We start from the raw sequence: 27097 nt of genomic DNA, 5'->3' as shown, positions 1-27097 counted from the left end.
TACCCCTGTGTGTGGACTCTTTATTTGCAAAGTCAGACTTCACCTCAGAGGAAGGAACGGTGGCATCACGAGTGACAAAAGGACATTAAGGTAAACTACTATTTGGGTTACCCTGTGAAACTCCTCCAGCAGTAACTTGGACGGGTCCCGTTCTACCCCCAGGGGAGGAGATGATAGAGTCCTGTGACAAGGCCCTAATCTACCCCGCTGTCTGCTCAGCTGTGGGCCAGCTCACCTCACGCTTCCCTCTGTTTCGTGCAACTGCGGTCTCTCCTCAATTCCAGAATAACGCAGTCACATGATCAAAATACCAGCGGGAGGAGTGAGAGGTGAGTAAAATCTGTTAGCTGTTTTTTTTTTAATTTAATTTTATGTTCCTTCCGCTACATAGGTCTTGACTCCCATGTCCAGCGCTTGGGAATCCAGGGGCAATCGCCCAGTTTGCTCCCCTTTGCAGCTTTGTGTATAATTGAGAAGGTGGGGAGGCATGGATAAATGTTTCATATGCATTAATAAGTAATCCACTCAAAACAAACACAATCCATATAGGTAAAATATCGATTCACGTGGCGAGCAACTATACAGATAAACATGCAGAGATAAGCCGATAAACAATGTGCACCTAGAGACCAAAGTATCCAAAGTGGACAGATATGGCATCAATCAGTACACATCCACTTAGCTAAAAAGTTGCAGTAATTCTCCTAATCTGTCCATCAAATGACAACTTTTTATTTCAGTGTGTGCAGTATGCTAATCGCATCCCTGGAGTCACTGAGGTGGAGCTGAAGCCTTCTTGAGTCACGGAATCCCTGTTTGGGTGGCGCCCAGTCCTCCTTTACTGACAACCCCCGTGCTTGTGAGGTCAACAGTCGCCCATCCATGATCCCTTGGCTTCTACACTCTGGGCTGTACATTGGGCCTATTAAGCGGAGCTGGATATACCTCAGTTCTCTTTCCCCATGACCGGAGGGTACAAGTGAACAGACATAGAAGTAGTATGGAAGCAGGCTAGCGCTGACATCACAAGCACAAGGGGTTGTCAATCTAGGAGGACTGGGCTCTGCCTCAGTGACTCCAGGCATGTGATTAGCATACTATGCATGCTGCAATAAAAGTAAGTTGGCAAGCTGAACAGGACAGCGACAGTTATAACCAGGGCAGGTATAGAATGCACTTTAAAAGTACAATACCATCATCCCTCCTGTTATTGACTAGAACAACTAGTGACTAAACAAGAAAAATATTTTTGTTTTCTGACATGCAGTATCGATTTGGATGTGTGTCTTCTGTACATTACGATCTGTAGGGTTTGTCAAGGATCTTCTAAATAAGAACCGAAACATGACACGAGTCGTGATTGCCCTATCAAATATCAATAAATATGCAATGGTAGCAGCACTAGAACGTACCTCAGAATTTGAGGGGAGGCTTCATATATCAGGTGAATGATGCTGGCTCATAAAATGGATCTGGATCTGCGATCCACAAAACATGAAGAAAGCTATATCAGGGGTACGAAAAGCACAATACTCACACCTTGACTGGATAAAGACTGCGTGAAGCAGTCGAAACGTTGTCAGTAGAGATGAGCGAGTATACTCGCTAAGACACATTACTCAAGTGAGTAGTGCCTTAGCCGAGTATCTTCCCGCTCGTCTCTAAAGATTCGGGGGGCCGGCGGTGGAGAGCGGGGAGGAACGGAGGGGAGATCTCCCTCTCTCCCACCCGCTCCCCGCCGCAACTCACCTGTCACCTGCGCCGGCCCCAGAATCTTTAGAGACAAGCAGGGAGATACTCGGCTAAGGCACTACTTGCTTGAGTAATGTGCCTTAGCGAGTATACTCGCTCATCTCTAGTTGTCAGCTTATGCACACAATAAAGATGAAACACTTTTAACCCCTTTAGTGGCACGCCTGGAAAATCTCTGGGGCTTGCTGCACTGACCATGCAGTTAAACCCTGTATGATTTCCGTGGATAGCTCTAGTGCTGAAACATGCGGAGCACTGAGTGGGCTGTTATCTGAAATCTTCCGAGGTTTTTATTTTATTGTTGACTCATTTAACAAACCTGCCCTGTGAGGCATGACATGGTAATAAGGGGTTAAGCTGTGAATATTGTGCTTTTGGTACCCCTGATGCGGTTTTCTTCATGAAGTACTGTGCCTATCAAATATCAAGATGAATGAGAAATTTCCTCTGGAGTGCAGAGCTGTTCTTTGTAAAAGTGTTTAGATTGGGATCGCACACTTGCACCCACATTATACAGAGCGCTGTTGGTCTGTGCAAACAATTTTCCATTTCATTCCTGTATAAATGTGTAAAACCATACAAAAACTTACTGTGCGCGGAAAATCCTGTCGAACGTTGGATGCCCTGAAGTGTTTGGAGGCGAAACAGTGTATTTTCTACGTGCCCATATGACTTCCATGGAGAAATATGCTGTAAAAAGAAAAAAAAAATTGCTGATTTGTTTTCTAAGCTCAACTTTACCCAAGTCATTAACATTATACCGTATGTGACTACAAAAGTTTTTAGTGTGGAACCCACACTAAAAATATGCAGTAAATCTTCCCTGTGTGAACATGGCCCAAGTATCCATGTGTTTGGACAATTAGATTTAGTTAAATGAGCCCCCAACCATCCGCTGTAGTGGAATCTGGCAGCAAGTGTTAAATATTCCCGCAGAGAGAAAATGAGGCATTTCACAGCTTTCAACAAAATCAGTGGTGAGCTCTGAATAATAGGAGGGTCCTAATGAGGTGACCACCCAGAGCTGCACTACTTGACCTGTGCTTAGAGTCCCCTAGCAGCTGGGCCCCCTGCTGCAAGCATTCCAGCGTGCCGAAAATCAAAAGCACTGGTTCTCAGAGGTTCGGCGGGTCCAGTGAGAAGCAGCGAGACCCTCCTCTGTGCTCACTAATATGTTAAAACGGCGCTTTATTTCCTGGTATTTACAGAGCTTATCCCATCAAGCCATACAATAAGCATATTACATATACACACATACATAGTAAGCTGTTTGCAAGTAACTCCACTGGTTGGAGTTGGCCTTTCATCCAGATGGCTCAAACTGGGTGAAATGAAAAATCTGCATGTGGTTTTGCTCAGCAGACATAGGTCGTATTCATCGGTGCACTCCATGCATGCTCAGAGCATGGAAAGCATAGAAAGCAGAACTGGGGAGACGCTAACTAGAGCCAGCCAGGAGTGGAAGGGAGAGAGCAGACAAAAACCAGGACTGTAGAACTGGGCTGTGACTGCTACATTTTTCCACACTCCGAGCATGCTCAGAGTGCAATGATGAATATGCAGGACTAGTACTAGGCAGTGACTGCTGTCCACTCTCCCCCCACCCCTGGCTGGTTGTACTCGGCTTCTCCCCTCACATCACTACAACACTCTTCCCCAACCTCACCACCATTCTCAGTCATTTTATCATTCTTAGTCATGTTATCCTGAACATATTACTAAGCTGTCATTGTCCCTTGTACGACTACTAAGGAAGACAAACTGTCTTATGTGATGGCCCCCCAGACCATCACACCAGCAGGGGGCAGTGTGCCGCTCCACAGTAAAGGCAGGATTAAGGTGCTCACCCCTAGGTCTCCAGATGCGAATATGGTCGTCGCCGGCGCCCAAACTAAAGCTGGATTTGTCTCTGAAGACAACCCTGTTACAGTCCGTAGCGTCCAGTTTAATTGTTCATGACACCACTGCAAACAGCGGAAATGGTTATTGGTGGTAAAGGTAGTAAACAATGGACGACATGAGACCCAATGTCCTTCAGCCAAGCGCTTGGAAATGATTCGGACAACAAAACAGTTGGAAATGCTTGTGCTTGTCAGATGATCAAGTGATCTTCTCTACTGCTGGTCTGTCAAAGGCCTCCTGAGCCCGATCACCTTGTGTGCCCTCACACAATCACTGGTCCCAACACCTAACATTCTGGTTAGAACGGCCCAGGTGGCAGCAGTTCATCAGTGTAACCATCCAGATTTTCACATCCCAGTAGTGTGCCCCCTCTCAGACTCTGGTAACTGGGTGAAATCTCTTCTCTGCGTTGTAGAGGCGTCTAGTGGTCAACAAGCTCTACACAAGCGGAAGGAGAGGTTACTGCACACAAGGGGCCTCCGAGAGCCTCTTATAGGCCAAGGGGGGAAACACTTTTAGGGTCTCAGGTGGCAAGACCATTCATCTAATCACACAACTCTCATCATTTACAGATCTGCCTGAGATGGAACCGCATGCCGAGTTTTGCTGCAAAATTTCTTCTTCTGGGGGCTTATTGTTTTTATTAACAGTGAGCGTACATACGCAAACACTCTCCCGAATGCACCATTTGCATGTATTCTACCTAGTTGCAAAATATTCATTCTGTCCAAAAACAACTAGGACGGCCTTCAGGTGTTGTGTATTTTTATATAAATACCCATCACATATAAGCTGTATACTTATATAGTGGCTGAGCTTCTGCAGAAGCTCTTTATGTAGAAGGAATGGAAGTTTCATGCCATTACAAATTGACTGACCTGAAACTGCATCAGAAAAAGTTTTAAAGTACGTACAATCTGCATTTCGTAGTGACTTCATAATACGATATGAAGCTGCTGCAGAACCTCATAATGGGGTAATCCATGCTAATGATTAGCATGAAGTGCTGCCTCACTCTTAAAAATAGCAGCTTTGCATCTGCTGAAATGTTTATTACCAGAAAACATATTTAAAGATTCTAACGAGCTGCCTCGGCTGCCGTCCATTACTGAACTGTAATATTGTCGGACTGTACAATATATATACTCATAGTGTATACTCTGCCTCTTGTAGGGTATCTCAGTTCATCATATTCCAGTAGACCCAGATACAATGGAGCGCAGTCATACAATCTGCATTCCCCATACTGTAGAGCCATGTAACCACATAGATGACATAGGATTACCTTGTTCCAGGACGGCCACTATGGTCACAAAAGCTAGCTGAGCCACCTGTTCTCGCATGTTGTAGGCGCTGCCTGGATCCAAGGTACTCTGGTCGTTTTTGGAGGATTCGAGACACAGACTATTTTCAGACAAGCGGAACCCAGAAGAAAAACATGAAGATTGTTTGTCACAAGATCAAAGCTACGAGGAAAAATGGGCTGTTTGTCTATATGTAAAAATGGTTGATTACAATACAAATAGGTGACAGAGGACCAACTGCTTTACATGATTTACCCCATGCGACTTCCTCTTTTACAAGACTCTGATTAAAGTAAAATGTTCCATTACTAGACAGTGACACGAGCCTTTCATTATTGGTGGCACGGAGAACATAGTGAGCCCCTATGCCCCTGCACAGCTGGTATGTGAGGGGCATCTCTGCCACCACGAAAGCAATTTTCTGTCAGATGGCATGAACTGACCTAATGATAATGGTTCACAGTCACTAGGGGAGTTTAAGAGACATAAAGGGTCTGCTCTATGCTGAGCTATTCCAAAGCAAGGGGCACATATACTTATATAGCATATAGTCTTATATGGGGGTTCTCTGCACCCACCCTTGCCTGGAGTTAAGACCACTGTGATTATTGGTTAAACGAATTATTAAGAATAAATACTGATCTACGCTCAGGACCTCAATGACACAATGTAGAAGGTTCTTGCAAAACACATCACAGCGGTGATACAAGGATCTCATTACTGGCCCACTAATTATAAGCAGAAGGGAATTACAGATCTTCAGGCAAATAAAGTCGACCAAGCTTTTAATCTGTATTCCGAATGTAACACCCGAACCTCATGTACGGCACTATATCCGCAATTACTGTGGTGCTGTAAGTTTTATTCCCTTGATCTACAGGTAGGTCCTTGAGTTGCATTAGGCCACCTGCACACGGGCAGATTTGCATTGTGGAATTCAGATCAGGCGTCTGTGTCCGGATTCCGCAGCAAATACCACCCATAACATGCTATGGAAAAGCGATTCCTCATACAAAATTGTGGTATCCACTTGCGGATAAAAAAAACCACTGCACGCTCCATTTCTGTGCAGGCTCTGCATGGACGGCTTCTATTGAAGTCAGTGGAAGCTGTCCGAACCTGCAGCCTAATGTCAATTCTGGATTGGCCGCAGGTACCTGCATCATCGCCTATTGGCTTGGGAAATTCTGTATTACACATGTGCGACGGCTGGACGATCCACAGTTTAGAAAAAGAAAGATGACGACAGGTACGCGGGGTCACCGGCCACGGTCAGAGTTGGATTCCGCTGTCGGAATCCAGACCTGCCGTGTGCATTCGGCCTTAAGAGGTTTTTGATTCTGCTAAGTGGCAATATATCTGACAGATCCTACAACTTAATTTGGAATGTATGTAATAGAAGGAATTAATGGGGCTTCAAAAATAATACTTGGGTCTTATTAATGAAGAAGATGGTCAAGTTCTGTTTTAGTAAAGACAGCAGCTTTCAAGATGGTATCGGACTTCTAACCCCCTGCAACATGACAGAACGTGAACAGCTGTACTAGGAAGAATGTGACATATCCACTGTGCAAAGCCAGCAGAGACCTACCTACACAGTCACACCATAGCCCGGCCCTCTTACTCCCTTACTTGCCTTTTCGGAGCCAAAAAACGACCATTAATAAAGCCAAATAGCTGCTGTATTCCTCCTAATCGGTGGTAAAGTCTACAGTTTAGCTTATCCCTAATATACCTCGGTAGATAATAGACCTCAATACATTGAATAGAGACATTTGTGTGCTAAAAGGGAGAATAAAACAAATCTCTAACATTTCTGAAACCTCCATATACAAGCTTCAGCTTACAATGTTAATACTTCGTTGTGTCCATTGGGTAGACTCAGACAAGGCAGGAACATACACAGGATTTTGTACAGAGGGGGGTTGAATGGATCTATACTCGGGCATGCACTTTTTAGACGCAGTTGAGTTGCCTCATGATAGGCATAATGCAATGCAAAAATCTCACCACCAATGGAAGCTGTGCCGGTAGTACCAAGCCGGCTGCTGCAATATTGACAGCTCTATCTGCTTCTAGAGCTGCCTACACCAACAAGGGGCCCGGTGAAGAACTGATCAGCAGAAATCCAGAACCGCAGAGCCCTGCCGATCAACTATTGGAGATCCATCATAAGGATAGGTCATCAATAGTAAAACAGACAACCCTTAGGCCTCATGTCCATGGCATAAATTGTTTTTTTTAAATCCACGCGGGTCTCCGGTGCTCATTGGGAATCATTGGGCACCCGCAGGTAATTAAACACCTGCTGATCTAATAATCGCACGCGCGGGAAAACAACCGCAGCATGCTCCATTTTTATGCGGTTTTCCAGCAGAGACCGCTCCTACGGCTTCCATTCAAGCCAATGAAAGCAGTCTGAATCCGCAAAACACACCCTCAGCTTTCACTGCGTCCATGCCGTGGACAGGCAGGAGTTTAAAAACAAAAAAAAAAGAAGGCACGAGCGCATCCACCGTGCAGAAGAAAGAAGATCCGGCCTGTACATAGGAGAGCCCCGCAGCGTTCGGACAGGTGAGAATAATGGCTTTTTTGGCCTCACATCTGCGGGACGGGTGAAATCCGTTGCGGGATTCTGAACAGGAAAACCATGCGGGCGCTGGACATGAGGCCTTAATGCTGCCATATACTGTACACAAATAATGCTGCCAAACAATACATGCAAATGTTTCCATATACTGTACATAGAGATTATCACAGTATATATAAAATTCATCACATCGTACACTTAACTTTATGCCAATGCCACCATATGGGGCACACAAGCAATAGTGTCATATACTGTATGCAAATAGTAGCATATATTGTACCCACAAATAATGCTGCCATATGCAGTAAAGACATCCTGTACTTACTCTGCTCACTCCACGCTACTGTATACACAAATAAGTCTGTCAGACAAAACACATTCATACCACCACCATACTGTAGGGGCACCAAACTCATTTTCACCGAGGGCCACATCAGCCTTATTGCCTTCAATAGGCCGATTGTAAAATTGCACGGTAAAGGCTTATTCACATAAAGCATATCTGCGAACGCAATTCACAGTGAATAGAACCCATTGATTTCAATGGGTTCATTCACATGAGCATATTTTTTCATGCAATCACCTTTAAAAATATACGTGACATGAGCTATTTTGATGCGCATGGCGCACTGCAATAGGCTATTGAAGGGAAAATATGCAGTGAATACGGAGGAAACCTGCATATTTGCATAGCGTTCATGTGAACGAGCATTAATAGTGACCCCCATAGTGACCACAGTAGTAATTGTGCCCCCTCTGGGATGCTTCCCAGCTAGATGCCAGTAGCAACCCCCCTATTGGCCTCTGCCCGGGCATCATAACTACTGGCTTTACACGCGACCTGCGTGCAGCTGCAGTCCAGCGGCAGCCACTGCAGAGTCTGTGGTCGCGGACCTTTCATCTTAGCGCAGACATCCGTAGTCACAGACTCCGCCGGACCCAAACTGCAGGCAGGGGGGAGTAGAATTCCTTTAAAGTTTAGTGCATGGCTGGCGGGCCACATAAAATAAGGTGGCGGGCCTTGTGTTCGACATGTGTGCCATACGACAGGGATTAAAGCGCTGAAACAGAAGACCATGTACAATACAAAATGAAAAGGTTACAGATGTGACCAAGTCATAAATAGGTCGTTTTTACCTGATTTACAGTTACAGTATCCCTGAACCTCTGTAATGATGACGGTCTTTAACACTATTACACCACTTCCCCATCATTCAATAACCCCTAACAGGTAGGTATGGATCACTAGTGAGCAGAAGGTAGGAACAGGACAGCTTTGTCTGCCTGTCTTGACCTGCTCCTTCTTCTCTGGCTGTTGTATTGTACTTACCCCTAAGTTAACAGTAGCAAAACCTGCAAAGAAAGACCCATTCATTAAGCTACATTTTTCAGGCCGTGTGTCATCATGAAAAAAAAAAAAAGTTTCAAAATCACTACATGTTCTTGTGTCCAAAACGTACCTGACGCCTCAGTGTCTGATAGAACTCCAGAAAGTAGATCAATTCAAGCGAAAGTCGTCTTCAAAGCTCTTGAAGGAAATCTGTAAGCACGTTCGCCCTGTGCAGTACCGCATCAAGCTTCTACATGGGTTTAGATGGAACACCCTATAAGTCTGCTCTGGTCTAGATTGCTAGATAACATCCTGCAAGAGACCGACACCACAGAGATGGTGCAGACAAGGTTTTTGATAAAGGGAGAAAAAAAAGAAAAAGAGAAGTATTTACAGCCAAGAATAGGACTTGCAATGTGCAGATGGAGATCAGAGCGCTCATGGACTGCTGTCTGGGTGAGAGGAGAGCTTCAAACAAATCAATGAAAACAAAAATATCATCCAGAACAAACATTCCAATATCAAACAATAAGACCTTGTTTCATCTGACTGGGGCGATCGTCAGTCCACAGGGCACGGAGATCACCTGCAATCGGACCTGTAGGTTTAGGACTTCACCTTAGGCAGGCATGCAGCTCCTAGATCTGGGTGCAGAAGTAAGACTTCTATTAGGAAGGATCGATCACTGCAAGCCTGTCACTCGCTGAGTGTTTACTGTAGGAGTAGCTTCCCCTCCACAATGCTGTAGGTGTGCCTGCCCCAGGCTCACATCAGTGTACTTGGAGGGTTCTGCATCCAGGCTGAAAATATAAGAGGCGCTAAAACTCAGCAGCTCACTCCTGAAAAACACAGAACCTGCATGTTTTTGTGGTATTCTTGATACTATTGTTATCAATGACAAAAAGTAGAGCCATGGCAGCGATGATCTGTCAGTGCCGACTGCTGCTGGAAACTATAGATCCTGCCACCAGGTAAAAAAACGGTATCCTATGGCCTCATATGCACGGCACATGCGGATTTTTCATGCGGTTTTCAAAAGGAGATACACTGCAAGTCATCGTCAAATTGATTTTTTTTTTAATTGGTAGATTGCGGATAGTTTTTTTTTCCATGCCGATGCACTACAAAAAAAAAACAAAAAACCAGCAGCCCCACCTCCCATATTGATTTTAACCTTCAAATGCAGATCTTACAATAATCAGCAGGCTCTATTCTATTGCAGATTTCGTGCAAATTGCCACAGATGTCACCTACTGTTCAGTATATACAGTGGAGGGAAAAGGATTTAGTCAGATACCAATTGTACAAGTTCTCCCACTTAAAAAGATGAGAGGCCTGTAATTGACATCATAGATGGACCTCAACTATGAGAGACAACATGAGAAAACGCATCCAGAAAATCACATTGTCTGATTTTTAACGAATTTATTTGCAAATTATGGTGGAAAATAAAGTATTTGGTCAATAACAAAACTTCATCTCAATACTTTCTTATATATCCTTTATTGGCAATGACAGAGGTCAAACGTTTTCTGCAAGTCCTCACAAGGTTAGCACACACTGTGGCTGGTATTTTGGCCCATTCCTCCATGCAGATCTCCTCAAGAGCAGTGATGTTTTGGGGCTGTCGCTGGGCAACACGGCCTTTCAACTCCATCCAAAGGTTTTCTATAGGGTTGAGATCTGGAGACTGGCTAGGCCACTCCAGGACCTTGAAATGCTTTTTACGAAGCCACTCCTTTGTTGCCCTGGCAGTGTGCTTGGGATCATTGTCATGCTGAAAGACCCAGCCACGTCTCATCTTCCGTGCCCTTGCTGATGGAAGGAGGTTTGCACTCAAAATCTCACGATACATGGCCCCATTCCTTCTTTCATGTATACGGATCAGTCGTCCTGGTCCCTTTACAGAGAAACAGCCCCAAAGCATGATGTTGCCACCCCCATGCTTCGCAGTAGGTATGGTGCTCTTTGGATGCAACTCCGTATTCTTTCTCCTCCAAACACGACGAGTTGCGTTTCTGCCAAACAGTTCTACTTTGATTTCATCTGACCATATGACATTCTCCCAATACTCTTCTGGATCACCCAAATGCTTTCTAGCAAACTTCAGTCGGCCCGGACATGTATTGCCTTAAGCAGGGGGACATGTCTGGCACTGCAGGATCTAAGTCCCTGGCGGCGTAGTGTTACTGATGGTAGCCTTTGTTACATTGGTCCCAGATCTCTGCAGGTCATTCTCTAGGTTTCCCCGTGTGGTTCTGGGATTTTTGCTCACCGTTCTTGTGATCATTTTGACCCCACAGGATGGGATCTTGCGTGGAGCCCCAGATCGAGGGAGATTCAGTGGTCTTGTATCTCTTCCCTTTTCTAATTATTGCTCCCGCAGTTGATTTCTTCACACCAAGCTGCTTGCCTATTTCAGATTCAGTCTTCCCAGTCTGGTGCAGGACTACAATTTTGTTTCTGGTGTCCTTCGACAGCTCTTTGGTCTTCACCATAGTGGAGTTTGGAGTGTGACTGCTTGAGGTTGTGGACAGGTGTCTTTTATACTGATAACAGGTTCAAACAGGTGCCATTACTACAGGTAATGAGTGGAGGACAGAAGAGCCTCTTAATGAAGAACATACAGGTCTGTGAGACCCAGAAATCTTGCTTGTTTGTAGGTTACCAAATACTTATTTTCCACAATCATTTGCAAATAAATTCATTAAAAATCAGAGAATGTGATTTTCTGGATGTGTTTTCTCATGTTGTCTCATAGTTGAGGTCTACCTATGATGTCAATTACAGGCCTCTCATCTTTTTAAGTGGGAGAACTTGTACAATTGGTATCTGACTAAATACTTTTTCCCCCCACTGTAGGTGACATTCACATGAAATCCCCCATATATACAAAGAACATAAAAAAGGCGGCCAAAATAATACATATTAGTCACTGATTTGTAAGCCTAAAACTAATTAATGGCCAGTGCAAGAACATGATCAATATCCATATCCTGCACTACTTGCATTAAAAGGGACTTTCAGCTTTAAAAAATTTTTGATGCGCTACGCATAGCATAAGTCATCAATATCTGATCAGTGGGGTCCCCTGCCTGGGACCCCAGCAAATTATTCACCAATCCAACTGTCACACCATAGGTTTCTACAATGTATAGTGGCCCAGTGTGGTATTGCAGACAGAGCTACCATTGAAGTAAAGCGGAGTTGTGTCTGTAGTACTATTCTGCTTTCTTCTCTATATAGGCTGAAAGTTGGATCGGCAAACAGCTGATTGGTTTTGAGCTCAGGTAGTGAATCACTGCTAATCAGCTATTGATTACCAGTCCACAGGATTAATTCATTCAGACAGTAATTCAACCGTATAATGTTCTACGCAATGCAATCCTAAACATACAACTTCATGCAGGTATAGGTAACCCATCAGATTATTCATCTATTGTGACTCTAAGGTTAAGGCAATCACTTACCCCCCTTCTGGAAGTAGATCCAAGGTCTATATCCCAGTTGTGAAGAAGAAGAATAATGTTCAGGACTGGCATAATGTTGGATGACACAGTAGCCTGTTGATCCTTTTTACTCCCCAATATAGTGCACAGGTCATATGGTGTCAATTTCATGATTGGAGCTTCCCTGTATGGAAATTAGACCTGTGATCCTTGAGCTCATCATAAGATTAAAGGCTCATTTACACACAAAGAATCTTTCAAACGATCATTTTGTATAAAGTACTAATGAAGCACTAATGCCGTTAGCACTTTATCAGCTTCATTTGCATGTAAATGAGCCTCCAGCAGCAGTTTGCAAATCCCAGCATGCGGTCAGTGTTTTTGCATGGATTGTCAGCTAAATACAAATGTAATCAGCTGCTCCCGTGGAGAACACAGCGTGGGGTCCCTGCTATCTCTCCAGCTGAAGGACAGATTTTATGTTCATCTAAAAAAAATCATCGTTCAGCGGGAGTGAAAGATGGAAGAGTTTACACACAATGATTATCGCTCAAAAACCATTGTTTAAATGAATTTTGAGTGATGATCGTTGCGTGTAAATAGGGCTTAAGCAAGAAAGTTTTGCGTGGATCAGTTCCAGTATGAATCTACATTAGAATGGAAAAATTAAGTGATCTGAGTAAATATGAACAAGGACTGTTCAATCAGTGCTAGACTAGCCGGGGCCAGTATTGTATTGCCAACCTTGCGGTGTTTTCTTGCGCAATGGTTTGGAGTGTATACAGAGAATGGTGTGACTGAGGAAGACCACCAAAAGGAATGTTAACTTGTCAATGAAAAAGGACCAGAGGAGGATGTCAGGAATCGTTCTGATGAACAAGCAGTGCACAGCCAAGCAAATTGCAGGGGAACAACGTCGGTGACTCCAGTTGTGGAGTTTGAACACAAAACTGCGCCTTAACACGGACAACAGCAGATGACTAGTTCAAGTGGCATTGGTGTATAAAAGAAACAGAAAGGTAAGACTTCAGGAAGGCAATAAGAGTGCTAAAATTTGATCACTGAGTAGTGAAAAAAATCATTGTACGAAGCAGAGTATCTAACACCACCAGATGAACTACATAAAAGTGGCCTTGTGATGAGAGCATTGAGCCATGTGGGGCTTGACACAGCCAACTGAAGTGGAGTGTGTGTGTGTAGGGGGCGGGGAAATAGTAAAGGTAATTGGGGCATAATCTTTAATCAAAAAGAAATTATAAACTTATTTGATTCCTACTGAAAAATTCACATTGTCAAGGAGAAAGAGCAAAACATTTTTTAAAAAGCAAGTAAAGTCTAAAAGCTTTAAAAGGACCTTTTTTTAGTCTTTACAATCATAAAATGTAACCGTTATAAATTTGGCAGGAACAGTTTTTTCATAGCTCATTTTTATCTGCATTCTTCTTTCTATTCATTACATGAATAACTTTGCAGAATGGAGCAGAGCTTCAACAATTACATTTTTTTCAATTTTATCAAAGTTTTATTTTAAATACATTTAGTAATACAATATAGTTTTTTGTCCTTGTCAGAGATTTAAAGTGTAGAATGTTATATATTGTAGATCGTCCTAAATAAAACTAAAAATCTAAATAAAAGCACCTTGAGAGGTTCATCTCTACAAAAACTTTTGAAGTAGTAAGAATTGACTCAAACTGAACTTCCTCTGAAGCCAATAAGACACAAACACCACGGAAATACTCTAGCAAAATACTTTATTTTTTTGAATGCCAGAACATAAGTGGATTTTCTCTCTTCAGTAAGCCATGATATCTGTGGTACAAGAATAAAGTACTGTTTTAACACATTTTCAAAAGAGAAAAAAGGCCAATGTTCAGAAAGTCATCTCCATTTACAAGCAAGGGAGGGAAAAAAAAAAAAAAAAGTTACATACATTCCCCTAGACACAGGGAAAAATATATATAAAGAATTACAGTTTATTTTAAAATCTATTAAAAAAGTTAAAAAATATACAGTCAGGATCTAATTTTTTTTTATATTTTCATATAAAACTGTAAACGATTATTTACAGAGGAAGTGTATTCAGAGGAGAAACAGAAGTATTGTCGGCCACTAGGAAGCAGTTACCACTTGCTTACTAATCGGCAGGCAATTATTACCTGTGCGCCCGCAGTACTAGTAAGTGTTTTATGCTCCACAGTGATAACGATTCCCTACCCCATTCTGCTTTAGAACCATGCACAACCCCCCTTACAAACATCAGTTATTGCTAAATGTGTATTGGTGCATAAAATCGGGGGAAGAGGATTGAAATGAGTGGAGATACTGGCAGAAACATCGACAAGACAAAACATCAAAAGGTTGACCAACAAAACAAAAAAAATTAAGCTAGTTCAAAAATACTTTTAATTTCATACACAGTCTGTGTACTTCGCTTATTTTACAGACCTCTGAACAAGACCTCTCAGTGCATGAAAATGGCTATAAGTATTCCCACACTGGCAGCCTTGCATATGGGGTTTTGCCCATTTTTTTTTTGAAGCCCACACCAGTGCACCGACAACACATTTTTTAAGAAAACACTAAACTTTGGGACTTTGCCAAGTCATATTATGTCCTGATGCAGATCTACTAGTTAAGTCAGTAGGACGAAAGCAAAAGCCTAGGGAATATGGCCATGTCCTCATGAAACCTACCAGGATTGAGTTACTGTTAATAACTGTTGACCGTTCTTTAGGTTGTAAGCGCCTATGGGCATAGTCCTTTTTCCACCATGTTGGACCTACATGAAGGGTAATTATTGCTACTTGTACTCAAAATCAAAAATAGTCACCATGTTGCAGAACTGAGGGCCTTTTACATGGCAGTTAAAGGCTTTTGAGCCCTTCGCGGTTTTTGAAGGACACTCAACCCCGCCACCTTTAATCGCATATGTTCTTGTGATATTGACCATGACAACATTAAATCTTTGATTGCATAAGACTTTATTATACTATACTTTGCATTACGACTAGTGTCTTGTTCAATAGTGGAACACTTCTCTCCAAAACAAAGTAAACTGAATGATATCCTTCATGATGGGCGGGCAATACAGCTGTACCAGTGATTTACATATTCCCTGGCTATTCTAGAGATTTGGTTGTCTTCTGGACTTTCTGCACAACCAATAGAAACAGCCGTTTTACTATAAACCACCATTTATCACTTATTACTAATATCTCATTATTAAGCCAGTCGATTCACTAATGCCTCCCCATTCAAGCGTTAATGTCTAGTTGGCATATATTGGTACCACCTGGTTGTGAAGTCTCATACATTCCCAGCTGAAGGTGAAGAATTGCTAAATACTGGTGGATATGCATTGGGGTCCTTTTACGCGGGATGACTCGTCAGGTGCTACAGATGCCCAACAGTCACCAAAGCGCTAATCAATCCTGTGCTTTAACACGGGATCGCTCTGAATGGAGGTGGGGCGTACCGCGGATCGCACCGGTCTGCTGGCCTCCATTCACAGTAAAGAGGCAGGTGCTCATAGATGGTTTCCATGGGCCGATCATCGCTCAGTTTGTATGTATGCATAAACTGGATGAACAATTAGAAAATAAATTCTTGTTGGTTTTTGAATCGGTGCCGATCATTCAGATTCCTGATGGATAGCGGAAATCCTAACAATTATCGGCCGTTGTAAAAGGGCCTTTACAGGAATTCTTTTTTCCTATAGATGACAGCCAAAACAACAACAACTGTGGAAATCTACTCACAAGCTGAAATAAGAGTTATCTACAGGAAGAAGCACAGAGCAAAAGCGGAATTAATCCCTTTATCACAGCAGATCACAAAAAAAAAAAAAGTTGCTAAACATTGATGGTTTCGTCACTCCTTCCAGATAAGGCTCAAGAAAAGCCTTGTGTAACGTAGATACGAATACCGCCACGAATACCGCCACTTCTACAGTTTTCTGGCAGCCCAAAAAAAAGTCCTTTCTGACAACTATTTTGCAGTCATGATTCAAAAACATTCATCCCTCATTAGTGTACGTGGAATGGGGATCGGAGTCAACCTTAGTCTCGTTAATGTGGATTCGGATCCACAAAACAGTCTCATCATACGCTCCCCTTTTTAAATGTACATCTCAAAACCGGTTGAAGTTAGCAAGGGGTATGGGATGCTCACAATGGGGACATCAAACCACTCTTCTTGGCTAGAGGGTAAATGCAGTTTCGCTCAGATTATTAGGAATGTTGGAAATGGCCAAGTACTGGATGAATGGGAGGTCTCCAATTTTTAGTTTGGGTTGGCCTATCCTTTTCCACAGATGCCATTGATCTATATCCATCACTGTCTAAACAATGCAAGTGGTATATTAAAATCAGCTGTCACATATACCTTAAAGTTGGATTATTTGTGTAACCCTAAGGCCGCCTGCAGACGAGCGGGTCGGATCCGGCAGCGAGAAATCTCGCCGCGCGATCCGACCCCAGAGCCTGCAGGGGCGAGCGCGTACTCACCCGCGCCTGGCGGCCCCGGCTCTTTGATGTGCCGGCTGCCGCGCAGCCGGCGCATGCGCAGACCGGAGCCGGCGGCCAGGTGAGTGCGTGCTCCGCACAAAATTAGAACATGCCGCGGTTTGTTTGCCGCGCGAGATTTCGCGCGGCCAAACCGCGGCCGTCTGCATAGGAGTGCGTATTGTAATGCACTCCTATGCAGACTTTCAGCGGCGGAAATCCCGCGGGAAATCCCGCGGCGGGATTTCCGCTCGTCTGCAGGCGGCCTAAAAAGGGGATTTCACCGACAGCCATTTTTCTCATCAAGTAACATAAATCTGAGAGTTGGAAAGACGCCCAAACACACTAATCTGTAGTCGACTGCACTAGAATAAGTGAAATTAGCAGAGATTTGTCTAATGTATATGGACACCTTAAAGTCTACCTCCAATTATAACTTTCTACAAATCAATAGAAGCAAAGAAGCCTTGCAATACATCTTAATCCAGAAAACCCCATTTCTCCAGTTACTCATCTCCTCCTCCACTGATGGATTTTAATGGAAATCTGTACACAGGAGTTGCTATACAAGTCAGGTTATCGTTCCTGTCCATAGAAGTCTATGGAGAGTGGAGGAAAAGGGAGCAGCTGCAGAATGATATGCAGACACCGTTGCTTCTATTAAGTTTTCCATCTTAACCCAGTGCCGAATTCACAACTACACTGCTCAGTGATGCTTTATAATGCTGCTGCTTCTATGTGTGAGATATAGGGGGAGCAGCGTTCTGCACTGTGTATGGGAGACCTTACAATAGCTCATCTCCCATCTCAACGCCTCTCCATAGAATTCTGGGCAGCAGCTACATCGAGAGAGACTGAACAACCATCTCCTTTCTGCCTTCTGTGTACTGATCTGATCAGTGAATTGTACTGTTGATTTTTTTGGAAAGTTGCTTATAATTGTAGGAACACTTTAAGCTATCAAGAATCGGTTTACTTGCAAATACTCAGTGCAAAAAGTAAATGAAAATCTCGTATGGCCAGGCTCCAAGACTGTTACTATGGCTGATCTAACTTGCATAATCAATACAGATAATAGGGGGGGGGGAGCAAAAAAATGACTAAAGTAATTTAAAGGGGTTGTCCACTTCTGCAGTACTGATGACCTATGCTCAGAACAGATTATTAATAGTTGATCAGCAAGGTCTACTAATAGCTCACAGCCCCACATACTTGGCAGCTGCCTGGGTTGCTATTGCAGATGCTGTTCCCGCTGAATTCAACGGGAGTCATGCCTGCAATACCAGCCTGTGCAGCTGCAGTGTAAATGGAGCTTTCTGCTTCCAACCGCTGTACAAATGGACAGAACAGCCGATTGCTGGGGATTCCGAATTATTGATGACCCATCCTGATAAGCCCCTAGTTCAGGAGTGAACAACCGCTTTAAGCCCAAACATGAAATCCCCAACATGAAATCCCCATTGTTCATTAGAGGAAAAAAGTAAAAAATTGTGAACTGTAAAACTTTACACATACATTAGTACGAGTCCAGTGACTGAGATCAATATTTAAACAGCTTGTAATAAAGAATTTAAAGGGTCCCAACAAAAACGGTCTTAAAGGGGATATCTCTCCACTTAAAATTGCTTCTCAACTGATCTGCCCTTCCTAGCTGCCGACGAAGACATGCGACTTCTGCAACCAATAGCTGGCACCAGCAGTGACCTTCTACAGCCAATGATTGGCTGGAGCAATCACATGTCCTGGTCAGCTGCAACCAGTAAGGACAAGAATGGTTGTGTAGCAATTTCAAGTGGTGGATAAACCCTTTTAATATTGCATGGTAACCATGAGCTGTAACATTAGGAGTCTTCTTACACAGCTTCAAAAAGGCACAGTGGTGAAGAACCCTGGACTGGTGAGGGGTAAGCAAAATGTGCTGCCACTTAAAGTAAAATAGAAACCTCTGGTTTATTCTAAAGAAATAATAAGCAGGTTTATCTGTCTTCTCCTCCTAGTGTTATGGCATTAACAACTTAAGACAAAGTTCCAACAAGGAAACCAACCATTTGACATCCCCAAAGTAGTCGGGGTGGAGCATTGCCTCCATAATGAATTTTTGTATTAAATTAAATGTTGCCAGTTGAGAAAGCGCTAAACTTAGTAAGATGAGCTTCAGAGGAATAATAAAAAAAAAAAAATTTCATAGAACACTATACCCACTTGTCTCACACTTTTTACACTGACTGTTAAAGCAGTTGTCTCGCGAAAGCAAGTGGGGTTAAGCACTTCTGTATGGCCATATTAATGCACTTTGTAATATACATCGTGCATTAATTATGAGCCATACAGAAGTTATTCACTTACCTTCCCTGCGCTGGCGTCCCCGTCTCCATGACTCCGTCTAATCGCACGATTTGACGCGCTTGCGCAGAAGGGTCTTCTGCCTTCGGGTCTCTCTGGCAGCAGCAGCGTTCTGGCTCCGCCCCCTTCTACATGCCATCGCGTAGCTCCGCCCCGTCACGTGTGCCGATTCCAGCCTCCTGATTGGCTGGAATCGGCACACGTGACAGGGCTACGCTATGACACGTAGAAGGGGGCGGAGCCAGAACGCCACTCGTGCCAGACCGAGCCGAAGGCAGAAGACCCTTCTGCGCAAGCGCGTCAAATCGTGCAATTAGACGCTGAAGTTAGACGGAGCCATGGAGACGGGGACGCCAGCGCAGGGAAGGTAAGTGAATAACTTCTGTATGGCTCATATTTAATGCATGATGTACATTACAAAGTGCATTAATATGGCCATACAGAAGTGCTTAACCCCCCTTGCTTTCGCGAGACCACCCCTTTAACTTCATCTTTTCACTTTTGTTTTACTGCAAGCTCAGTAATTGGCGGGCCAGCACCTTGTTGCACTCAATACAATATGATAGGCTGGACATAATGTGGAAATCTGTTACATTGGATCTTTACAAAATGACGGACATATGAAAGTAGTAAACACTATTGTTGCATAGTTTTGTGTGTGTTTAAAGGGGATATCCAGGAACATTGTATTCTGTAAAACCTTGCTAGGCTTGCAGTAGTAAAATAACAGATTACACTCTCACCCTTCCGTGTTCCCCGCTGCTGCCGTCTCCCCGATCCCTGCTGAACTTCACTTCCGGGAGGGGGCTGATGAAGAACCAACAGTGGCTCATGTGAGCACCATAGCTATTCACCGGCTCAAGGGAGTCGGTGATTAGTTGCAGCGGTCACATGGCGCTTTTGTTGGGGACATCATTGCCGGTCCCTGCACCTGGAAGTGAAGATCAGCTGGGACCAGAGGGTCGGCAAGATGGCAGCAGAGTGCGGAAGAGTTAAGTATGTGGACTGTAATTTTACTACTGCACACTGAGTGAGGTTTTATAGATTATTATGTCCCCAGGCAACCCCTTTAAATGTAAGAAGTGAAAGCAAGATGCAGGTAACTGAGCCCTGGCAATGGATTGCGTGCCCAACTTAGTGCAGAACCCAAAGAGTTGCGCTGGTAATGGGCCAAATCCAATTAAATCACTGCAGTGCATGCAGTCAATAACGTTTTGGACAGACTTCTCCTTCACAATAAATCCCACAGGAGATATTGCCAAAATATTTATTGGGGCTTCTCCCTCATTACACGCACCCTCAGGGCTCCTCAGAAGAATTAGTTGATACATGATTTCTAGCACAACTCAACTTTTGGATTTTGCTCCCTAAAAAGAACCATAGAAAATGTACAATACACACAAATTCCTTCCCCAATGTCTTTCATTTGCAATATGAGAGGATGAGATCAATCAAAACTGTGAGAAGGACATCAAAACATTCAACATATATGTCCCAAATGTTATAAAATGCTCTCCCTGTAGGGCAACTGGCTACAGCCGGAGCCCTCCCCGCACCGCTACAGCCGGAGCCCTCCCCGCCACCGCTACAGCCGGAGCCCTCCCCGCCACCGCTACAGCTGGCCATCTATGAAAGGGATCCAGAGGAAAAAAATATGTCATACTCTGCAAGATTTCACAAAGTCTGAAACAATTGGGGAAGTTTTACTTATGTGTGATTTTTTACGATTCAGTTCCTTTAACTACATTTGGACAGTTGCTCCTTAGCAATAGACTTCAAAACTATCTTTGCAGCAGGTTTTGTTACAAAGAACTTAATAGTTTGCAATATGCAGCTAGGGAGCAACTATTTTAAATGCCATGTAGCAAATCTCAACTCAATCTTATTTTGCAGATGGACATGATGGGAGGGGCAGCAGGCGGCTCTCAGTTTTTGGATGTATTTTTTTTTTTTAAAAAAAAAGAACAATCCTAAACAAATTAATGTTTTTTCCGAGTACTCCCGGAAAGAAGGGGCACACAACTGGAACAACTTTTTGACATTCTGTAATATTATATGGTAAATTCTGCTTTCCCTTGAACGTTAAACATGGCGGAGCGGAGTCCTAACACTAGAACTAAAAGTCAAAGATCATATATTATACAAGACCTACAGCCAGGAGCTCGAGCCGCCCTTCTTCCCTAAAGCCTTCCTTTGCTGACAGTGATCGTTACTTAGGCTATTGCAAAACTAAAAAGGAAAAAAAAAAAAAAAGTCACAGATAAGGATTAAGAAAGACATGAAGCTTCTCTGCCACCCAGTAGAGCTACAGAGCACAACTCTGTGGGGCAATTTCACAGTGGGGGGCAAAGTAAAGCGAATAATGGGGTGCGGTGATGAAGTGGCCTCCGCGAGGGGTAAACACAGTGATGAGATTTAAGCTGTAGCTTACAAACAGCAAAATAGTAGCATTCAATTGGCTCACTGCTACTGAGGACCTACCACTCCCCACAGTGCTCAGGAAATAAGGCATTTGTAGAGATCGGAAGAGGGGCCCTGCCATCAATGACAGAGACAGGCAGTGGTGAGCAGACAGACCCACATATGCTCCAGGCATCTGTGGTCAACGGGGTAGGGAAGGAAGCAGCAGGCCATTTTATTTCCAGCCTCAGGGACAACAGTATCTCAATGGCACAGGTTTTTGGTCCAAAAGAAATTTACATTTTAGTTTTTCATATTTTTTGTTTTATAAAATACACTAAAATGTTCTCAAAACCATTATATATATATAAAATAAAAAAAAGAAAAACCGAGGCTCGGTATCAATGGCTCCCCAAAAACTCATCCAAGTCATTCATCCATTCTTCTGAAGTCCTGTCTTTGAGAAAGGAGTCGAACAAATCTGTTTCTCCCGACAAGTTCTGTAACCCGGCGTTGCCCGATTGCCCACCAAATCCAAATGGCAGGTCCTGACCCGTCGACCTCACCTGGTAGTTTTGATTACAATGGAGTCCGGCTCTGTTGGCCATTTGTTGACCTGGGTTCTGGCTGAATGCGGACATGTCTGGCACTGCTTGGTTCATCACAGGTAGGACCTGCTGATTAGGTGCTGGCTGTTGAGTGGCAGGATTTGTCCTTTGCTGGGAAGCCATATTTGGCATCATCTGACCAGGGACAGAACTGTTCAACGAGTTCATGGATCGACCAGCTCCTAGACCAACCTGCGGCAGGCCTTGGCCAAACGGTTGGTTGGATATCTTGTGGTGATTCTGCTGGAGATGAAACGCAGGGTTGGCAGCACTGAACGCACCCAAGCCGTTATTTCCTTGAGCCTGATTGTTAATGTTTTGCATTTGTTGATGCTGCCAACCTGGATTTTGTGACGCCAAGGTAGCAGGCATTCTTGGCATCTGAGTCTTAGACATAGCAGGGTTCATCCCTGCTTTATTATGCTGTGCTGCCAGAGCGGGATTTGCCATGGGGTTTGGTCCGTAACCAGCGGGAAGCGTGTTTCCTTGCCCCAGGTTTGGCTGCCTCTGTATCTGAGGCTGTCCATTGGGTATGTTACTCTGTGCAGCATGATTTGGAACCATCTGTGGGAGGCCGGATCCCATGTTGTACATTCCGCTGCGCTGCACATTCTGCATATTGGAGTATTGGGAAACTGCTCGCTCTTGAGAATTTGCAACAGAAGACAACGATGGAACCGCTGTGTGCCCCCCACCCATCTGTAGCATAGGCTGGGACTGGGGAAACATGCGTGGACTTCCTGAAGTCTGATGTGCCATACTGTTCACGCCAGGCATAACCGAAGATGAACCTATAATAGAAATAGAAGAATCATAGTAGGGGTTTGGTTTATTTACAGGCATGCTTACCTCCCTTCCACATAGATAGAAGCGACTTAAAGGGGTTCTGTCATAGAAAAAAAGATGAAAATCAATACTTACCTATTCCTCCCCAAGCAGTCTACTTACTGCACCTTCTTCTCGCTGATGACCTCCTCGCTCCTGCCGGCCCCCGGGGCACCTCACCTCCAGTCGTCTGATTATTCGTCTTCCGGTGACGAAGCGTCCATTAGCTGCAGTTTTTTTCCTGCAGGGCAATGTTTGCTATGTCACTAGTGACGTAGTGTTCACTGCCTGGCAGGAAGCGCCGGATGCTGTTCCGGGCTAATGCCGGGCTAATGCCGAGATTGCACATGCGCACTGTCTCGTCGCAAGAGTTCCTGTACTAACGCCGCGAGACAGCGCGCATGCGCAGTCCCGGCAATAGCCTGGCATAGCATCCGCTATCTCCTGCTAGACAGTGAAGAAGATAGCTGCAGCATAACTAAAGAAAGAGGATCCGGCCAGCATGAGGTGAGGTGACCCGGGGACTGCAGGAGCCAGGAGCAGATTGGTGAGTAGAAGATGCAGTAAATAGACTGCCTGGGGAGGAACAGGCAAGTATTGTTTGTTTTTAAATGACAAAACCCTTTAAAACATTTTGATGATGATCATGATAAGAAAAACATGGCTGCTTTCTTCCTAAAACCATGCCACACCTTTTCACAGGTTGTGTGTGGTATTGCAACTTAACCTTTTCCAATCCTATTTTGGATTCAGGGTTTCCTAAAAGGCTCTCTTTTTGCTGTTAAACAACAGTGCCATCTGCTGGCTAAAGCCAATGTGTGCGCGCCAGAGAGGCTCCGACAGCGGAGTGGCTGGCAATAGATGGTAAGAGTACCCTGTCAAACAGTCTTCTGACATTGGAGCTATACAAGAATGTAGGAAGACGTCAGACAGTGGATTGGAAAGGGTTGACCCCATTCAATGCAGCTGCGCTGTAATACCAAATACAACCCTTGGACAGGTGTGGCGCTGTCCTCCTGCATAACCCCTTTAACTCCAAGGGGATTGTTATTAGGCTACATGGTAACAGTGCTCGAGTAACACCTAGCTGCAGAATATAATTGGGGAGCCACATAATGTGGGCTTTGATTAGCGAAACATTTCCCTCACTCTCTGGTTTTCTGAGTAAAGTCTTACAGAAGATCGACACCAAATCAACTACATGGGATTCCTTCTGCGTTCCTCCACATTTTTGTAACGTATTATTCATTGAATATATCGATTTATTCTATTTTCTGTGTGTATCAGCTGTAAACATCGGCTCACAGATTTTCTTTACAACGGACAAGAAATCTCAGTTGGAAACTGACTTATTGACTTCTATGGGAGAGTGTAGTGGGCATGCTCTATGACCTATAGAGAGGGTCAAGGTGCAGAGAGGGGGGGAGGGGATCTGTGACCATCACCTTCTGTTAGTGGTGTGATCCTGTGTTATCTCAAATTTATGCTAACACCTTTAGGAGGCAATCGTGCCTTCTTTACTAAATTACCTTTTCCGCGGGATACTAGTTAAAAATCTTATTGATTGGGGTCTCACCCACCAATCCCATGCCTCTCTTCTTCGCTGTTGGCTTATCGCACCCCCCCCATAGTGGGGAGTAGATTGAATGCAGCAGCAGTGCCGCCACATTCATCTTTAATGGGACTGTCAGAGATAGAGCGTCTGTACCCCGCTATTGCCATCAGCCTCATTGAAATGAATGGAGTTGGACTGTGCAGGTTCCGCAGCCGCTCCATTCAATGTCCTCCTTACTACGGGCGATGCAGAGAGTCCAAGGTGAGGAAAGAGGGCAGGGGACTACTGTTCTCTGGATCGGTAGGGCTGTAGTGGAGAGACACCCCCCCCCCCCCAACCCCCATTGATATGAAAGTGCTTGGTGACCTCACCTGGAAAAGGCCCCACTGCCTGCTGTGGATATGTATTCTGCTGCTGGTCCTGGTACTGCGGGGGCGGTCTGGTAAGGTGCCGCTGTAGTTGCTCCTGTTGGTGTCTTTGCTTCTCCTTTCATGAAAAAAAAAAACAAAAATATAGAAAGTCACACAGTGCCAACACTTACTAGTGCCTGCAGCAGCAAATACCTCTCTTGTCAGAGCACACAAAAATATTTCACACAGAAAAAAAAAAAGGGAAAATATCCAAGCTCCCCCATTGCAGCTCCTGAAAGTGAATGCCCACCCTTGAATACCAAATACGTTTTTGCCTTATCTAAACAGGTTCAAAATTCTGCAAGGATTACATTTCTTACTGGGCCAGTTTTTGGTGTGTTTTGTGTTTTCCCAAGAATTAGGGCTCACTCATACGGGCGCATTGTCACTGCGCTGTGTGCATAATACATATTACTACACACACATTGTTTACGTTGGGCCAACAACATCTGTAGCATATTTAGATGAATATAGAAGTTAATATTAATAAAGCTGTGCTCTCCAACCACCAGCAGGCAGAAATGGTATAGCCCCCTGGCTAATTCTGTGCTGATTAGATACACTCGGAAAAGCACTACTCGCTCGATTAATTTGCTTTATCCGAGTATCGCTGTGCTCGTCCCTGAAGATTCGGGTGCCGGCAGGGAGCGGGGAGCTGCAGGGGAGATCGGGGAGGAACGGAGGGGAGATCTTTCTCTCCCTCTCTCCCGCCCGCTCTCCCCTGCTCCCCGCTGCGACTCACCTGTCAGCCGCAGCGGCACCCGAATCTTCAGGGACGAGCACAGCGATACTCGGATAAAGCAAATTACTCGAGTGAGTAGTGCTTTTCCGAGTACGCTCGCTCATCTCTAGTGGTGATGTATCATGGAATCCCCCCCCCCCCCCCACATACATTTTCATTTTTTCCTTTCCGCCCTTTAATTAAAAAAAAAAACCAAAACATAACAAAGTTATATTTGGACGAGTTATATTTTTCAGTGGTACTAGTTAACGCACTAAAAATTTTTTACAAACTTTTTTAAGTGGAGTGAAATGGGAAAAAACTAAATTCTGTCATCTTTGAGTAGGTTTTGTTTCTATGGCGCACAAACTGCAACAAAAATGGCCAGATGACTTTATTTATTATCTACCATTCACATGCAGTGTGGCTTTAAAACGCCAGTGGGAGTCCAGGGTGGCAGTACCAATGTGGTTCACTGTTTGAAGTGCAGGGCAACCCGCCGAACTATTATGGCGTCATTAATAGGTTGCTGGTCTGCATGGTGAACTACACGTATCAGAAGGTCTGCCACTTTGTATCCACTCTGTGTGGGAGTATACACCAAGCAGCCACCCCCTCTATATTAAGAGGCAGTGTGAGGAGCTGTCTCATTGGTGTCCCTCACAGGTGTAATTGGCTCCCTCATTTAGCAGTCAGCTACCTGCATGTTGAGAGGATGTAGCCATCTGCCATCCTTAGTCAGTACGTATATGGCCATTTTCTGTGATTGTTTTTATGTTTTATATTTTCCCTTCTGTGACGCATTTATTCTATGGGTCGGTACGATTACTAGGATACCATATTTTTGCATTACATCATACCGCGATATGACAGGCATGGCTTGACAGGAAGTCTGCAATGAGAGCCCTGGGGCCTTTTAAAAGGCCCCCGGCTGCCATGACACCCACACGGCAACCTGCTATCTTATCACGGGGCGCAGTGTGAGACTCCCGAACACCTGTCGGAACATTTAAAGACTTACAAGCTTCGATAAGCAGTACGGCTTGTCGGAGCTGTTGAGGGTGGGTGCTGGCTGTTAGAAACTGATGGCACCTGCACTGTATGGAGTGACACCCACCTGCGATCTCCCTTCATACATACCCCGAACCTGCAAGAACTAACTGTACGCCCTATAGCATTAAGGGGTTAACTTCTCTTTATAGCGATTAGATCTTTGTCTCATGCAGAACTCAAAAAGCCCTGAACTTAAAAAGGTAGTAACAGGCTGACTACCTGTCCTCAACACTGGAGGGCGCTTTCTTTCCATACCATTATATAAAATAGCCATCACTAGACGGAGCCTATAGATCACTGTGTCCATGCAGCGGGATAGAAAATAACCGAACCGCAATGAGATACATTAA

At 44.3% G+C, this 27097-nt stretch overlaps 2 protein-coding genes and 1 long non-coding RNA gene across 9 annotated transcripts in view; all 3 read right to left on the bottom strand.

The window, feature by feature from the left end:
• Positions 1–9936, bottom strand: part of LOC136611232 (leukotriene C4 synthase-like) — a 56219-nt gene extending 46283 nt beyond the window's left edge. The window contains exons 1-5 of one of the 6 annotated variants that reach the window (XM_066590577.1): positions 9414–9935; positions 9009–9190; positions 8879–8901; positions 4940–5058; positions 2343–2442 (exon numbers count right to left, since the gene is read on the bottom strand). In XM_066590577.1, coding sequence (XP_066446674.1) covers positions 2343–2442; positions 4940–4997 — 158 coding nt within the window. In that variant the 5' untranslated portion in view covers positions 4998–5058; positions 8879–8901; positions 9009–9190; positions 9414–9935. Of the gene's footprint in view, positions 1–2342; positions 2443–4939; positions 5059–8878; positions 8902–9008; positions 9191–9413 lie in introns of all 6 variants that reach the window. The other 5 variants (XM_066590575.1, XM_066590579.1, XM_066590580.1 and 2 more) reach the window with 5 other exon arrangements.
• Positions 9937–14064: 4128 nt separating this feature from the next.
• LOC136611231 (uncharacterized) lies at positions 14065–19097 on the bottom strand. Its single transcript, XR_010790238.1, has 2 exons — positions 17099–19097; positions 14065–16739 (listed from the first exon to the last, which is right to left on the bottom strand). It is a non-coding gene; the product is annotated as an uncharacterized lncRNA (long non-coding RNA).
• A 538-nt stretch (positions 19098–19635) lies between these two features.
• MAML1 (mastermind like transcriptional coactivator 1) overlaps positions 19636–27097 on the bottom strand; it is a 65999-nt gene continuing 58537 nt past the window's right edge. For both annotated transcript variants that reach the window (XM_066590573.1, XM_066590574.1), the window contains exons 4-5: positions 24935–25049; positions 19636–22974 (exon numbers count right to left, since the gene is read on the bottom strand). In XM_066590573.1, coding sequence (XP_066446670.1) covers positions 21977–22974; positions 24935–25049 — 1113 coding nt within the window. In that variant the 3' untranslated portion in view covers positions 19636–21976. The remainder of the gene's footprint in view (positions 22975–24934; positions 25050–27097) is intronic.

Source organism: Eleutherodactylus coqui, chromosome 2 (assembly GCF_035609145.1).
Source record: "Eleutherodactylus coqui strain aEleCoq1 chromosome 2, aEleCoq1.hap1, whole genome shotgun sequence".
Classification (NCBI taxonomy): domain Eukaryota; kingdom Metazoa; phylum Chordata; class Amphibia; order Anura; family Eleutherodactylidae; genus Eleutherodactylus; species Eleutherodactylus coqui.
This window is presented reverse-complemented; position numbering and strand designations above follow the sequence as displayed.